Source organism: Nyctereutes procyonoides, unplaced genomic scaffold (assembly GCF_905146905.1).
Source record: "Nyctereutes procyonoides isolate TBG_1078 unplaced genomic scaffold, NYPRO_anot_genome, whole genome shotgun sequence".
NCBI classification, from domain to species: domain Eukaryota; kingdom Metazoa; phylum Chordata; class Mammalia; order Carnivora; family Canidae; genus Nyctereutes; species Nyctereutes procyonoides.
Window position 1 is genome coordinate 51,737,104 of NW_026575126.1, and position 17,262 is coordinate 51,754,365.

Here is a 17,262-nt window from a genome sequence, read left to right on the forward strand (position 1 = left end):
CGCTGGGCTAAGCACATTTCATACACCATTTCCTTTTATCCCCACAACATCCTAAGAGTTGGGGGCCTGAAACCTACAGGCAAGGAAATCTTCATTCAGGAGAGTTAGGCTGCTTGCCAAGATAGACAATTGTCCTTTACATCTAATCCATGAGCACTTTCTGTTGACTCTGCCTCTTACATTACATCCCACTGAGTTTACTTCTTTGAAACCCTTCCACCACCTCCCTGGTCCAAGTCACCATCTCCTTTCCTGCAGACCAGCACTGTAGCCTCCCAGATGGTCTCCTGGCTCGCCCTCTTGTCTTCTGATGATCCTATTCTCCATTCAACAGATGGAGTGATACTTTATTTTTTTTTTAAGATTTTTTTTTTTTTAATTCACAAGAGACACAGAGAGAGAGGCAGAGACATAGGCAGAGGGAGGCGAAGCAGGCTCCATGCAGGAGCCCTATGTGGGACTCGATCCCAGGACTCTGGGATCATGCCCTGGGCCGAAGGCAGACGCTCAACCACTGAGCCACCCAGGTGCCCCTAGAGTAATACTTTAAAACATCACCATAGCACTTCCCTGGTCAAAATCCTCCAAAGGCTTCTCAATACACTCAAACAAACAAACAAACAAACAAACAAACAAACAGGGATCCCTGGGTGGCGCAGCGGTTTAGTGCCTGCCTTTGGCCCAGGGTGTGGTTTAGTGCCTGCCTTTGGCCCAGGGCGTGATCCTGGAGACCCGGGATCAAATCCCATGTCGGGCTCCTGGTGCATGGAGCCTGCTTCTACCTCTGCCTGTGTCTCTGCCTTGCTCTCTCTCTGTGTGACTATCATAAAAAAAAAAAAAAAAAAAAAAATTAAAAAATTAAAACAAAAACAAAAACAAAAACAAACAAACAAACAAACATGAGCTTCTAATCCTGCAGGTTTTACTGGGCCTGCCCTGCTGCTGTTCCAAACTCACTCTGCCTTCTGTGCTCTGGACATACAGGGGTAACATGGGAGAACAGATGAAGTGTCTTCTTGTTATTCAAAGTATGGTCTTCAGACCAGCATCAGTGTTACCAGAACTTACTGGAAATACAGATGCCTGGGTCTCTCTCAGACTTACTGACTCAGAATAATCCACACTTTAACAAGATCCCCAGGAGATTCATATGCTCATTGAAGTGTAGTGGCTAAGAGTGAGGGAGACTCCGGAACCAAACAACTTGGGTTGGAAGCCTGGCCTGGCTGCTCACCAGCTGGAGGACTTGGCACAAGTGACCAGTTACTTCCTGTGTAGTGAAGAATTCCTCTTCTCCAAAGAGAGATCTTGGTCTACGCTCTTGGCTCCTGGGAGGTCATCTCTAGGCTTCTGGACTGTCCTGCAGGTGTCTCTGCTTGCCTAAGAGCTCTGGCCATAGATGGTGTGACTTACGGTGAGAGCTTTGGGGTTCCTTAGCTTGAGCCCAGTTCACATATAAGTTGACGGGCTTCCTTCTGGGTGCTGCTCTCTCTCTGCAAGGAGGTATTAGCTGGACCTCCAGGAGACACTGGAGACTGGAGTTACCTACTAGAGAGTACAGGATCGAGCCCCAGTAAAAGCTCTGGACGCCAAACAACAGTAAGCTCCCCTCATTGGCAATACTCTGTGCATACTGCACACTTAGTGACCGGGAAGAGGCAACACTGTCCATGACTCCATGGGTACAAAATGACTAGAAGCCTTGCATCTGGACCTCTTCTGGACTCTGCCCCATGTGTCTCATCCTTGGGCTGATTTTATTTTGTAAAATAAAATGTGTTTTGCCATCACAAAACTGTGCTTATATAAGTAGCACCTTCCTGAATCCTGTGAGTGATTCTCGTGAATTACTGAACCTGCAAGGTCACAGGGACCGTGAATTTCTCGCCAGCTGGTCCAAAGTGTGGGCAGCACTGTGGGGACCAGTCCCTCAGACTTTGCAACTGGCTCCACTCACTGCCATTCCCTTCTTTGAACTTCGGTCTCCCTAGCATTTCTCCCCATGAAAAATGGCCATAGAGCAGATCACACCTTATATGTTAAGTGAAAGATTAAATGCAATTAACGAACACACAGGGGGTTCAGATAAATGTAAGTGCAATGTCCCCACAGTTCAGTCAAGGAAACTGGGGCTCACAGAGGCAAAGCCACGAGCCCACAGTCAGAGTCTGAAGCTAGGTCTGGCTAACTTGACCCACAGTGCGATACCACCTCCTCGAGACGGGTTAACCCTTTCCACAAAGGGGAGGACAGTCATGGTTCAGCTGAGCCGGTGTTTGGGGAACCTGGTAAGGAACTCATGGGACCCCTGGAGGGAAGTCACCCACTGCCATCCTTTTTTTTTTTTTTAAAGATTTTTATTTATGATAGACATAGAGAGAGAGAGAGAGAGAGAGAGAGGTAGAGACACAGGAGGAGGGAGAAGCAGGCTCCATGCCGGGAGCCCGACGTGGGACTCGATCCAGGGACTCCAGGATCACGCCCTGGGCCAAAGGCAGGCACTAAACCACTGAGCCACCCAGGGATCCTCCCCCACTGCCATCCTAATGCTATCTACTGCTTCTCTTCTCTCCTCTCTTTGGGATTCATGGAGCATCAATATTAGGCTCCATTGTTCTCTTTTTCCCCCTTCTGTTCTCCTTTTCCCCAATCTTTTTATTCTGTCGTTTGCAGTACATAAGTGCTCTTCATCTATGGGTTCGTTCACTAACTCTTTCCTCGATCATCTACGTTCTGCTAGAGTCCATCCAGTCCATTTGATTTGTTACTGTACTTTTCTGTTCGAAGTTTTTCACCTGGTTCTATCTTCTATCTTCTGTTTCTCTACTAATCTGCAATATTCTCTGTCTTACCATTCTTTTCAAGAGGACTCACCCTTCCTTCTTGGAGCATGGTTCATAGCAACTGCTTTAAAGTCTTTGTGTCCTGTGGTTGGTGTCTGCTGATTATATTTCCTCTGAGAATTTGCCAGGCTTTGCTGGTTCTTTGTGAATCAGGTTATTCTGGATTGTATCCAGGACGTTTTGAATATTATGTCATGAGACTCTAGGTCTTGTTTGAATCCTACTAAATATATTGATTTTTTTTTTAGCTGTGCTGAGCAACTGACCAGGTTCGGTTCAGACCACATGTTCTGAGTTGCCTTCCGTGTGTTGTTATGCCAAAGTCAGTTTATCTCTAAAGTCTCTGCAGTGCTCTTCATATCTGTCCCTCATTTGTGTCTTCGGGAGCCCGCTACAGACCTGGGCAGTAGTCTACACCACAGTTCAGTTCTCAAAGTCTCTTGTATACTGGTTAGGGTCATACCCACTTGTGTGTAGCTCAGGGGTGAGCCCAGTTCACATATAAGTTGATGGGCTTCCTTCTGGGTGCTGCTCTCTCTCTTTGCAATATTCCTTATGCTCTGGCTCCCAGGGGCCCACTTTCTGATTACCTTCTGCCTAGAAAGTGGAGGCGTTCATCTCCTCCCTCTGCCACCTACTTCCTGTGACCGAGTCTGGATCTGGAGCCAAGCACCTGTTGCCAGCTCCTCCCACGCACCGCCAACCCCAGGGCACTGTGGGGAACGCAAACCGGTCTGGTTCTGTGGCTGAGCTGGCACAGCTTTAGTGTCAATCCCTGCTCCTGGACACTGCACCAGCTGGCAGCTTTGGGGTGATGATGATTAGGTGAGGGCCATGGTCAGGAGGCGACCAGAGGCAGCTAGGCCGAGTTCGTCACCTCAAAAGTGCCAGTATAACTCTTAAAAACAACAGGCATGATTTTCCGAGTGGCTAGCTCTAGGATGGACAGGTCCACGTGTTGATTTGCCTTTAATGCTCATAATAGGAATGATTTGCTGCATTTCAGACAAGACAAAGTCCAGGACCCAGAGAAGTGGAGCCATCTGCTTGGAGTCACACAGCTGGCTAACAGTAGGGCCAAGATTCAAACTCAAGTGTGAATAATTCCAGGGTCTGCTCTTCTGTGGCAAGGTCCATCAACAACATCATCACCATCATCATCATATTTGGTATTTACTGAGCACTAACTATGTACAAGGCGCTGTCTAAAGCTCTTTATATTATGTCCTGAGGTTGGAAGGTTGGAAGAGGAGGAAATTGAGCTACAGGAAAGAGAAGTTGTTTGCTCACGGTCACACGCTTGCTGAGCAGTAAAGGTGACATGTGAACCAAAAACTGTATCTCGCTCCAACCCATACTCTGAGTGGCCATGCAACCGTTTCTCTAGCAGGCAGAGCTGGGCCTGGGGCCCCCATAAGTCGGGCGGGAGAGAAGACAGAGGCTGTGGGCAGGCTACAGGGAGGACGTGAGGCCAGATGCTGGGGAACAGTGCAAACCCACAGCATCTCTCCATCCATCTCAAGGGACTTTCTGGCTCTTGCAGAATGGCTATGCCCCTCTCAAACTGGCTTCCTCATCTCTCCTCTGCTGGAAACCCTCAGCGTCTCCACTGTCCTGCTTCCCGAACCCCAACGCTTTCACAGCGTGTCCTCTGGTGCCCATTCGGCCCTGAGGCCTCCCCAGGCGAGTGGGTGGCAGCGCTGCTCCATCCTCCCCTCTCCTCCTGTGCCACGCCTCCCCACCCACTTCATCTCACCAGCAGATTCAATTAACCAATTTGATGCTGTAGTTGCAGAAAGCCAAGCAATTATGGAAGCAGACCAGGTGCCTTGGAACTCACTCTCAACAGAGAGGCCTGGGAGGCCTCCAAGCAGACATCGGGGTGGGGAGGGAGGCAGAACAGTGTGGGCAAATGCTGCCAACCCAGGCTGTGCGAGAGAGCCAACTGGAGAGCTGTGAAAAACACACCCCTGTCCCCAAATGCAGATGCCCTGGCTGATTCAGCTGCTCTGGCCTGGGGCCTGGGAATCGGGATTTTTTTAAGTCCCAACATCACACCAATGACTGATGGGGTTAGAAGTCTAATTGATATGCAGGGGTTAGGATCACTGCTCAAGTCTAATTCCTTCTGATGTGCATGCACTATCACTCCCCCAGACGCATGTCCAGGGGCTTCTGTGTATCTGCTCCCCAAAGCGTGGTCTGTAGACCCACAGCACTGGCCTCACTGGGGTGCCATCAGAAAGACAATCCTATGCCGCAAACCAGACCAACTGAATCAGAACCTGCATTTTAACAAATCCCTGGGAGATGTTAAGGATGAAGGTGCCACGCTCTCTAGCCCTAGCTAGACGCATTAAGGGTTGGCAAAAAGCTAGGGATGTCAGTCACTGGTCATTGCCCTGGTTTCTCTTCTTGGGTGCTGGGAGGCTGCCAGAGGCTGGTTATCACTGAGCCCGTGCCCAGGGCAATTCCTGCAGCAGCTGCCTTGAGAAATTCTAACAGGACAGAGGGATGGCTGAGCATGGGTCCTCCATGCTGACCCCTGTTAGCCCGTTAGCTCGCAGGGTGAAGTAGGGGGTTGGCCTCAATTTCTCTCCTCGACCTTAGCTTCCCTTCTGGGCTGGAGGCCTGCCCGGTCTCTCCTCACTCCCTCCAGGCCTCTGCGCCCAGCTCATGTATCACCTTCTCACTTTCCAGACAGGGTCGGGCACTTGCAACGTACCTCGCTTTGCTCCTTCATAATCCTCAGACCAATTCACAGTTGCATCGTGATTGGTGTGGCATTTAGTCTAATGTCCAGCTGTCCCCCTGCTAGATGTAAATGCCATGAGAACACGGGTCATGAATGTCTGGGTCTCTACTGAATACACAGCACATAGTAGGTGCTTGAAAAAAAAAATTCAATCCATGGAGACTGATGTTTGGTCAGCTCCCGCCCCAGGGAGCTGACCCTTACCTGCTCCCGCCCCTGCCATCAGAGGCTGCCTCTGTTCTGTCTCCATCAATCTGTCTACGCGAGATACCCCATATAGACAGAGTTCTAGGAATACCTGGGGGGCACAGTCAGTTGAGCGGCCGACTCTTGGTTTCAGCCCTGGCGTGATCTCAGGGTCATGGGATCAAGCCCCGCATCAGGCTCCCCACCCAATGCAGAATGCACTTCTGATTCTTTCTCCCTGTCCTCTCTGCTGCTCTTCCCCACTCGCTTGTACTCACTCTCTCTCAAATGAATAAATAAAATATTAAAAAAAATTTTTAAATAAATAAATGGAATTCCACAGTATTTGACCTTTTATATCTGGTTTATGTCACCTCAGAGAATATCTTCAAGGTTCATCCATGTGGTAGCATGTGACCATTTCCCTCTCCTGAAGGCTGTGTAACAGTGCACTGAATGAATAGGTCACATTTTCTTTATCCATTTATCCTTCTATCAATGGACGCTGGGCTACTTCCACCTTTTTGCTACTGGGAGTAGTGCCGCTTACAAGCACGGGTGCACGGATGTCTGTTTGAGTCCCACTTTCCATTCCACTGGGGATATACCCAGAAGGGAAATTGCTGGATCACATGGTGATTCTTTAATTTTTTTGAAAAGCCATCATCAAGCTGTATTTCTTCCTTTCTTTTTTTCTTTCTTTCTTTTCTTCCCCCACTTCTAATAATAGCCCACTAACCTCAGTGGCCAATTCCACATTACTTTTCTGGAAGGCCTCTGGGCCGCATGTCACTCTCACAAGTTGAGAAGTAATTTTCCCTCTTTTTTTTAAACTTCAGCTGCAGAAAATCACCTGATTGAAAATTGCAGAAGAACCCTCATCCCACACAGGAACAGAACTGCTCAGAAAGCCCAGCCCGCCAGCTAATTACAGGCTTTTCCCAGGATTCTCGGCAAACGCTCCAAGTGCAGCTCAACCTTACTTCTGTTATGAAGTGTTTGGAAACAAGCTAATAGGCTAGGTTTCAGATCCTTAGCCTGGAGGCGACAGCTCTTTCCCCTAGCTGATAAATAAAGCAAGTTAGAACATCATGGATTCTAATTCAGCACCATTGCAGCTTTGCCTAGAGAGATACCAGCTCAAACCGCACTTCTTTTGTAACTGCAGGCAGGGCCGTTCATGTAAAATGTCATCCCAGCTGGGATTTCCACTCATAGCTATGGTTCTGAACCCTGACTGAGCACTAGAAATATCTAGGGTGCTTTAAAAATACATATACACGGGGGCGCCTGGGTGGCTCAATTAGTTCAGCGTCTGCCTTGGGCTCAGGTCCTGATCCTGGTGTCCCTGGATCAAGCCCCATATGGAGCTCCCTGCTCAGCAGGGAATCTGCTTCTCCCTCTCCTTCCACCGCTTCCCGCTTATCTTCTTTCTCCCAAATAAATAAACAAAATGTATATTTTCAATGGGCTTTAACCTGACAAGAGGCACCCCTGAGCTAGGGGCACAAAACCCCAACATTTAAACAAGAGAAGCGGGCGGGGGGTGGGGGTGAATGGGTGATGGGCACTGAGGGGGACACTTGACGGGATGAGCACTGGGTGTTATTCTGTATGTTGGTAAACTGAACACCAATAAAAATTAATTTATTAAAAAAAATAATAAAATAAACAAGAGAAGCTTGCGTTCCACAAATGGAGAGCAGGGGCCTTGCCTGGTGAAGACTGCTACCTGAAACGTAATGGGTTGAATGAGAGATGTATGGGGGGCAGGGATACTGCCCCAGTTTGAGGCTTTGGCCTGATGGGGTTCACATATGGGATTCAAGGGGTTCTAAACAACCTCTCAATGGAAGGCAAAACTTCTTTTTGTTTAGGGTATTTCTCTCGGAAGGTGCTCCAGAGTTCTTATCACATTATCTTAAGCTCCATCACATACCCCTTACCTCCCCGCACCTTCCCCTACCCCCACCATGTGTAACCTCTGCCTTTATCACGGGATCACATCACCAGGGGATGGTATATAGCACAACTATTAAAGAGCTAGGTCCATTCACATCTGCATCACCCTGGAGGGACTGGACACATTCATTTGTTAATGAAACAAAAGTAAGTTTGAGAGTGGGGTCCACAGAATGGTCTGAAAAGCTCCCCAAACTGGAGGTCTGATTTGTTCACTGCTATATTCTGAACACCTGGAAACAGAAAGTGCTTCATACCCACTTCCTGAATTAATGAATAACTTCTTAAAAGAGCTGAATCTTCTGTATGTGGATGACATTTGTGGGAATGAGGAAAGAAGTGTGAAATCAGCAGTGTGTGTGAAATGAGTAAAGAAGTGTGAAATCAGACGCTCAGCGGGTGAGCGTCTACCTTTGGCTCAGGTCGTGATCCCGGGGTCCTGGGATCGAGTCCTGCATCAGGCTCCTCATGGGGAGTCTGCTTCTCCCTCTGCCTGTGTCTCTGCCTCTTTCTGTATGACTCTCATGAATAAATAAATAAAATCTTGAAAAAAAAAAGTGTGAAATGATGCATACCAAGACATTGAGGTGGTGATTTCAGGGAGAAGGGAATGGAAGGGGGATGAAGAAGAGACTAACACTGCCTTTTAATAATAGTTCACAGTTACTAAGTGCTTGCTGTATACTAGGCACAGTGCCCAACACAGATTGTCTTCTTTTCATCTTATCCAAGTAACAATTCTTCAAGACGTCCTTGTGTGGTTATAACCATTTTACAGATGAGAAAATCTAAGCATACAGATCTTGCTCAAGGCTACAGAGCCCAGACCCAAGGCCCTGGCCCTACAGCCCCCACATTTGACCCCTCTACTCTTCTGATTCTCCATCCAAACAAACCTTTTGGTTGTGCCATTCACTGTGACAAGCATGTAATACTTTTGTCATAAAATCTTCAGTAAAATATAAAAGTGTCAGGGCTTCCCTTCTGGGCACTCAATGCCCCCTGGGGTCCCCTCCCAATCTAAATGTGCAACACTCAGTCACTTATTCTCAGTAGGGACTTGGAAATCAATATTCCATGCTTGGATCTTACCTTGGTTCAATTTAGTCCCCACTGCCTGCTCCCTACCATTTAAAGATTCAGTGCAATCATTGTCTTCTGCTTGACCCGAAACCTTGGGGACAGTGGGACCTGTGGACAGCAGCCATCACCGGCTGCAGATAGGACTGTCATACCTGCTTAGGGCAGGCAGCTCCTGATTGGATGCAGACTCTCTGGGTCACAGGCCCTAAGAAAACCCAGAACCAACCTGCTTCAAAGGAGTCTTGGAGCACAGAGCATTTGCAATCTTAGTGATGAGAAGCAGTTAAGCCTGTGCAGAGGAAGCCTTGCATACAAGGGTTTTTTAAGCCATAGGCTTCTTTCTTGGGGGACCTGCTGATAAGGATTTTAGACTAGATCTAAACAGATTAGGCTTTACTAATTACTCTGGAGCACGACTCCTCAGTGTGATGTCAGGTCCCCAATGCCAGCACTACCTGGATGTTTGGGGAAATGCAGACCCCTTGGTCTTCAGAGCTAGTAAGAACAGAGCTGGAATCTTGACTGTACCAGTCTGAGACCATGTGGATTACTTGGGTTTGAGGCCTCAGCCTCCAGCCCTATAAGATGATGAGGATTATGCTGATTGGACAGCGTGAATTATGATGAATATTAGCAATAAAGTATGTGAAGCCCCTGCTGTGATCAGGACACAGGAAATAATAACCATTACTTCCATTAACTCGATGTTGTGGGAGCCAGCTTCTAAAATGGCTCCCAATGATCACTAACTCTCAGGATTTATGCCACTCTGTAACCCCCTCCCCTGGATTGTGATGAACCTAGCGGGTTGTTTCTAATGAATAGAATATGGCAAAAGTGAGAGGATGTCATTTCTAAGATTAGGTTATGATAAGACTCTGGCTTCCATCTTGCTCACTCTCTCTTGCTCCCTCACTTGCCCACTCTGATGGAAACCATCCGCCACATTGGGAGTTGCCCTACGGAGAAGTCCACATAGTGAGAAACGGAGGAAGGTCACTGGCCAACATCCAGGAAGGAAAGGAAGCCTCCAATCCAATGCATCTCCACTGTGAGGAACTGAATCCTGCCAACCACTATCAATGTGAGTAAGCTTGAGAACAGATCCTCCCCCCCAGATGAGCCTTGAGATGAGACTGCAGCCCCAGCCAATACCCTGACTGCAGCCTTGTCAGAGAACCTCAGTCAGAAGCACGCAGCAGGGGATCCCTGGGTGGCGCAGCGGTTTGGCGCCTGCCTTTGGCCCAGGGCGTGATCCTGGAGACCCGGGATCGAATCCCACATCGGGCTTCCGGTGCATGGAGCCTGCTTCTCCCTCTGCCTGTGTCTCTGCCTCTCTCTCTCTCTGTGACTATCATAAATAAATAAAAATTAAAAAAAAAAAAAAGCAGCACGCAGCAAACCTACGTCTGGGTTCTTGACCCACAGAAACTATGAGTTTAATAAATGTTTCTAAGTCACTCAGTTTATTATGCAGTAATAGATAACTAATACGCATTGAAAACAGCAGATTACATTCAACCAGAGTGGCACATGAAGCCTCTACTTAAAAATTATGTTCTCTGGGAAGCTTTCAAAATCCTCCTCTCCAAGTTAGGTGATATATTTCTCACATTTCCCTGTTGAACTATAAGCTCCTTGAATCACCACATCATCAAAAGTAACAGAGTGAGCACTTATTATTATTTCAAAGTTGTAAGTCACTTAATCTCACAAACCTCTGAAGCAGGTACTAGGATTGCCCACATTTTACAGATGAAGAAACTGAGGCTCAGAGGGGTCAAGTAACATGTCCAAGGCTTCAGCAATTATGTGGAAGTGTCAAGGAATCTGGCTCCAAAGTTTACATTTGTAGTAAATATGCTTTATGGTTCTATGAATCTCACCCAAGGTCACAAGTGGTAAATGGATTCAAACCCAGGTAGCTGAATACCAGATATTACCCTGTCTAAACCCCTTCTATCTCTAGGACAAGAAGTGGAAGATGTCTCACCTGGAGTTCATCAGGGTCTGAACCACTGCCTACCTGTAAACACTAAGCTGGCATTTTCAAGTTCTTCTTGGGGAACTTTGAAGCTGAAGGATTCATTGTAAAAAGGATCAATTGTGCCTCTTAAGAAGGATGTCTTCTTTGTTTTCACAAGCTTGAGTCCATGTACCAGCTGGATTTTCACAAAGGGGTCTGAGAATCGGACACAGCATAATAGAATGTTGGAGCTCATGAAACTCAATCCATTCATCCATCCATCCATCCATCCATCCATCCATCCATCTGAAAATCCAACTACCGACCCATCCTTTCATCTCTTTTATCTCATCAGTCCGTCTGTCTTTCCATCCCCCAGTCCAGGTATCCAACCCTCCTTTCATTCATCCATTCTCCCATCCATCCACTATCCACCCTTTCTTTTTTCCCATCCAGCTGCTTGTCTGGTTCATCTCTTTCTCTCCTCCTTCAGCCATCCATCCAAAATTTATTGAGCTCTTCCCACATGTCAGGCATTGTATTCATTGTACAGATGAAGAAATTAAAGACTCAAGATAGGAAATGGTCTGCTTAAGATCAGACTAGTGGAAGAAGAGCGAGACCCAGAGCCTGCCCTGGTTTTTTGTCCCTAGAAACCCATTATCATGTCAGTGAGCCCACAGCTCCACACACAGGAGTACGGAGATGGCTGACTAATGACTATCATTCTTAGATCCCTTTACAGTTTACAAAGAGATTCATGTACATTATCCAACTTAATATTTATTTAGACAACCCAGTGAGATGGATACTGTTGCTATCTCAATTTTTCAGATGGAGAAATTGAGGCTTATGGAGGTTAAGTATCTTCCCCAAGGCCATGTCATTTGTAAGCAGTAGAATGAGAACTAGTTTCCAGGCAGTTTGACTCCAGAACCCTCAATCATTTTATCAAACTGTCTCTCCTGTTGTGCTAAGTCTGAAACTCTCCAGCCTCAACATCATTCCCTCCACTGGCCCCTTCAAAACCTCTATTTTTATAATGTGGTTTTTGAGAATGTAAGTTGTCTTCTAAATGCAGCTGTCACTTGATAGCAAAAGTAATTTATTTTAGCTACTGTACTTAGAGGAGACAGTGGTTTCTCCACTGAGCTGAAGAGGTCTCAGAGATCCTGGCTACTTTCACGATAATATCTTTTGCTGTCATGGGAGAAGCTACATACAGATGGAATGTAATCTGTTCCATTTCATGAAAAGTCATGTTTGAATTGGTTTGCTATAAAGCAGACACTTTAAATATAACAGTCTTTCCAGAGCTGATTTATAAAGATTCAAGGTGCATTTGAAATGAGCTGGCAAAAAACCCTCAGGGCTTGCCCAATACCCCCTCAGATCAGAATGCGTGGTCGGTACCCGCCGCTCCCGCCACCAGGAGCATGGCATCTCCAACCTGCGATGGAGCATCTGGAAAGGCAGGTGACTTCCTCGGGGCTGTGTGTGCATAGAGGATCCAGGTCAGTAGTTATCCCACGAGGTCTCGGTCAAATCCCCAGTTCGAATGGAGTTATGGAGAGAGCATCATTTACCTGCCTCATCTTAAGAGACATCTGAGTGTTTATTTTCCCTCTTGATCTAACATCCTAGTTCTAAATGCTCTTTGTTTACCCTCACAGGGTTTTATGAATAGTATCCGGAATTCAGGGGAAAAAAATCGAGGCTCTGTATCAAACAAACATAGATGGCTCGTTAAGGAAATGGGGAGTGAAGGGGTTACACTGTACCTGAACCTTGGCTCACATCAGTCTGAAGAAGTTGCTTGGCTCGAATGACATCCACATTCAGTCTCCCAGCACTTGGGAGATAATTCAGTGACAGAAGCAGCTCCCCCAGCTCCACTTCATTCTGCAGAGCAAAGAAATGATCAGAAAGTTGCTTTTTTCTTGTATTCCTTTTTGTACCTATCATGCAGTAAAGTGATTCTTGCAGCTCACAAATGGGCTTCTGTGGGTGGATCAGTTGACAGTGAGTGACTCTTCCTTTGACTTATTTTAGCCTCTGTCCCCAATTATTCCATCTATCCCAGAAAGTTCTTGTAGCACCTGAGTGGCTCAATCAGTTAAGCGTCCAACTCTGGATTTTAGCTCAGGTCATCATGACCTCAGGGTTGTGAGATCGAGCCCCACGTCAGGCTCTGCATTCAGCGCAGAGTCTGCTCCAGGTTCTCCCTCTCCCTCTGCCCCTCCCCCTGCTTGTGCTCTCTCTCTCTCTAATGAATAAATAAAATCTTAAAAAAAAAAGAAAATTCTTTCTGTTCTTAGGATGCTGAACAGCAGCAACAACATACTAACAACAAGGTATCAATAATAATAAATGCTAAATGTCAAGTTCCGAGCTAAGCACTTTATACGTGATAACCAGTTCAATCTTCATAATGAATCTGTAAGATGTTAGTATTACTCTTATTTAATAGGAGAAAGTGAGGATCAGAACAATGAAATGACATATCCAAGACCACACAGAAAGTGGTAGCACCGGCATTTAGACCTGGGGACGCTGATTCCAGATAATCTGACCGCGATGCTATTTTGCCTCCCACCAGGATCACTGAGAGCAGGATACCCTACAGAGCAAGTATGTGGGTGAGAAATCTGTTCTCAACCTGCAGTCCACAGTAGACCCCATGCTTCTAGTCTCACCGCTACAACACTCAGCCCATGACATTGCTTGTTAAAAAACATGCAATCCCTTGATGTCGACACTACCACACTGGTGGGAAATTCATCCAGAGCATGGTGCCTTCCACACTTCCAAAAGTACCTAGAAAAGAGGAGGCCTCCACTTCTCTGTCCCACTTTTTCAAAAATGTTTATTGTAAAAACTTGCAACCATATACAAGTTACACGGGCGAGCATAAGGAATCTCCATAGACCCACCACCTAGTGGTAACATGATCAGAATACTTCCTTTGCTAAAGGATGTTTCATTGCGTCTTACTCTGTACTTATCTTGGTCCATATAATAAAATACCATAGACTAGTAGCTTATAAACAGAAATTTCTTTCTCATACTTCTGGAGGCTGAGAGTCCAAGATCAGGGCACTAGCATGGTTAGGTGCGGTCACAGACTTCTCGTTGTGTCCTTGCTTAGTGGAAGAGACTAGAGAGTGCTGTAGGGCCTCGTATGTAAGGCACTAACCCCATTCATGGGGATTCCAGCTTCATGACCCAATCACCTCCCAAAGGCCCTATCTTGCAACACCATCACATTGGAAGTTAGGACTCCAACGTGTAAACTTTGGAGGAGACACAAACATTCAGATCACAGCACATCTATACATTGACTTGCAAAAAATTTTAGCTGAATATTTTAAACCATATCCCAGACATGATGTCACTTTACCTGTATATCCTTCAGAGAGTATCTCTAAAAGATAAGGACATTAAAACAAATATTTTTAGTATGGGAAATTTCTGATCATTCAAAAGAAGGCAGAAAAGTACAAGGAAACTCCTCATATCCACCACTACTCAGATTCAACAATTATCGTCTCGTAGCCAATCTTGATTTACCTATACCCTCATTCAATGCCTCATATCATTCTGAAGTAATTCCCAGATATCATATTATTTCTCAATATTTTAGTATATATCTCTAAGAATATGATTGATCTCTTTATCCATTTAACCATCCACCAACTATTCATTCTCCAACCACCCATCCACCATCCATTCATTGATCCTTCCTTCCACCATCCATCCATTATCCATCTATCCATCCATCCATCCATCCATCCATCCATCCATCTACTCACCCATAATCTCTGTCCATCCCTTTTGGTTATCAGTGATTCCAGCAAATTTATGCCAAGTGGCAGCTCTAGAACATAGCTTGGCACATGGGAGATACTCAATAAACATGTGTTGATTGGACTCCTAGTCAAACCAAAAGATTTCTGTACTAAGTGACAAGTCCTTAGACAAGAAACAATCTTACACATTAACTCAGAGGTTGCAACTTGTCAGCCTGTAGATGTGTTTTATTTGGCCTACATCAAGCTTAAACATAACTAATTGATAATTATGATAAAATTCAAGAATCAAGATACCTCACACTTTCAAAAAAAAAATCTGGATTTCCTGCCTTTCTTAAAAAATTAGAAGGTCCAGCAAGGCTGGACCCACATTCCCACCTGGCAACATGTGGCCACAGTGCGGTGTCCCCCTAGATGGGACCTGCCTCCATTTCATGAGGTCCCCATCCTTCACTGCTTTACATATGAGTTTGTAGGTTTGTCAAGACAGAATGGTCAACTCAGTATCCTGAGTAATCAAGGAATTTCAGAGCCCCTGTACACAGTGGCTAGGAGTCCCCCCCCCCTTGTTTTTTAAGATTTTATTTATATTTGAGAGAGAGACAGCGCAATCATGTGTGCATGAGTGGGAAGAGGGAGAAGCAGGCTCCCCACTGAGCAAGAAGCCCAATGCAGGGCTCAATCCCAGGACCTGAGACAGAGGCAGATGCTTAACTGACTGAGCCACCCAAGCACCTCTCCCTCTTGTTCTTAAAGGCCTGGAAGATGTAGTCCTCAGGACCTGATCCTGTAGACATATATATCCTGAGACAAGAAATGCTGAGAATTCTGCTGGCTCCCAGGCCAAGGAGAAGCCATTCATATCCCTGTGGACTTAGAGCGAAGCCTTCCCTGCTTTTACAAGTAACCAGCTGCTCAACTCATGACATAGCTTTATAGGTAAGGATCATAACTTGTAATTTAGTCTGCTGAGTTGGTGAAATATGGATTCAAATCTAGTGTCATCATGGGTGGTTCATTTAGAGAGGGAGAGAGGGTTGCAACTGAGGAACAAAACAGTATGGTAGGAAATTAGCCTATAGACCAGTGGTTCTCAAATGAGAACAGTTTTGCCACCATCACCAGCACCGATGCCTAAAGACATTTCGGATTGTCACTCCTGAGGTGAGGGATACTCCTGGGATCTAGTGTGTAGAGGCCAGGGAGAGTGTTCAACACCCTACAATGCACAAGACAGCTCCTCAGCCCCCCAAACAAAGGATGATCCAGCCCAAAATGGCAACAGTGCTCAGATTGAGAGACATGGGACATGTTTCTTTTACAATAGCAAAAAAAGTACATATCCGTTGACTCAATATTTCCATTTCTAGGAACTTACCATGTACCTCACTGTGCGTCACCATGCATGCACAAGGACAAATGCACTATCGTGACCTTGACAGATTGACTGTGGGCCATGATATGTAAGGAGTGGGGAGCAAGATAGTCCCTGCCTTCATGGAACATATACTTTGGGTGAGGGGGTCGGAGACAGAGAGTAAACAGACTAAAGGAGACACAAGTGAGGTGATTTCAGATCAGGCTGAGTACTAGGGAGAAAAATCCAGCAGGATATGGAGATGAAGGGCCCTTCTGGGGTGAGGGAAATACTCTGTATCTTGATTATGGTGGTGATGACATGGGTGCATTTGCCAAAAATCAACTATTTAAAATGTACATATTTATTGTATGCAAATTACACCTTGATAAAGTTGATTAAATTGGGGAGGATCCAAAGTAAACCAAATAGGACAGAATATTTATCAGCACTTGTCAGATCTGGGAGATGTGTACCTGGGTGTTTACTATTTTATGTTGGAAATGCTTCATTTAAAAACATAAAATAAATATTAAAAAAGCAAGCACGACAACCCAGGCAGGGTAACAGAATGGGGACTGATGAGGCGCACGTGGGGGCCACCAGGTCAGCCACGGTGGTCAGGCAAGGACTCAGAGGTGAGGTTGGAAGAAGGGCTGAAGGAAGTGAGATGGGCAGGCGGACACACGAACATGGGGGTGGGAAGAGGAAGAAATCCAGGAACACAGTGAAGGCAGTATGGCTGGAATGCGCTAAAAGGTGGGTTCTGGAAAGGTCCATGAGAGCTAGAGAAAGCTACCGAGAGGGGCAGACCTGTGGGAGCATGCCCACTCCCAGCTTTATAGGAAATGGTAAAAGGAGTGAGGCTGGCTACCAGGCTCTCATTGCCTAAGGGAGCCCTCAAGCTCCTGTTCAGAGTGGAGAGAGAAGCTCTATTCCTCCCCACCAGGGGAGGGGGGGCATTGACCAAGCTTCACCAAGGCCGATGCCTGGTGTCATCTTCTATCTTCCCCTTTCTAAGAAGATTGTTTTTCATCTCAAAAAAGGGAAAGCTCTTTTATTCTTTCTTCCCTTTGAAGGATACAAGCTGCTGTTCTCTCCAGCCCTGCCTCACCCCCAACACAAGCCTAACAAGGTTTTCAGGAAGTATTTTTCCAAGAGAGGTCATCCCACCGACCCAGCCATTCTGTCTCTCTGCCTGGCCTTGGGGGTGATCAGTTTGTAAGACAGCTGTCTGGAATTCAGGGGACAGTTGGTAGAAACAAAAAAGAGGGCTAACCGAGCAACATGCAAGGGTT

General features: G+C 46.2%; 1 protein-coding gene across 5 annotated transcripts in view; it reads right to left on the reverse strand.

The window, feature by feature from the left end:
- Nucleotides 1-17,262, reverse strand: part of SYT17 (synaptotagmin 17) — a 104,132-nt gene that overhangs the window by 46,733 nt on the left and 40,137 nt on the right. For all 5 annotated transcript variants that reach the window (XM_055340165.1, XM_055340164.1, XM_055340168.1 and 2 more), the window contains exons 6-7: nucleotides 12,577-12,697; nucleotides 10,856-11,011 (exon numbers count right to left, since the gene is read on the reverse strand). In XM_055340165.1, the coding sequence (XP_055196140.1) occupies nucleotides 10,856-11,011; nucleotides 12,577-12,697 (277 nt within the window). The remainder of the gene's footprint in view (nucleotides 1-10,855; nucleotides 11,012-12,576; nucleotides 12,698-17,262) is intronic.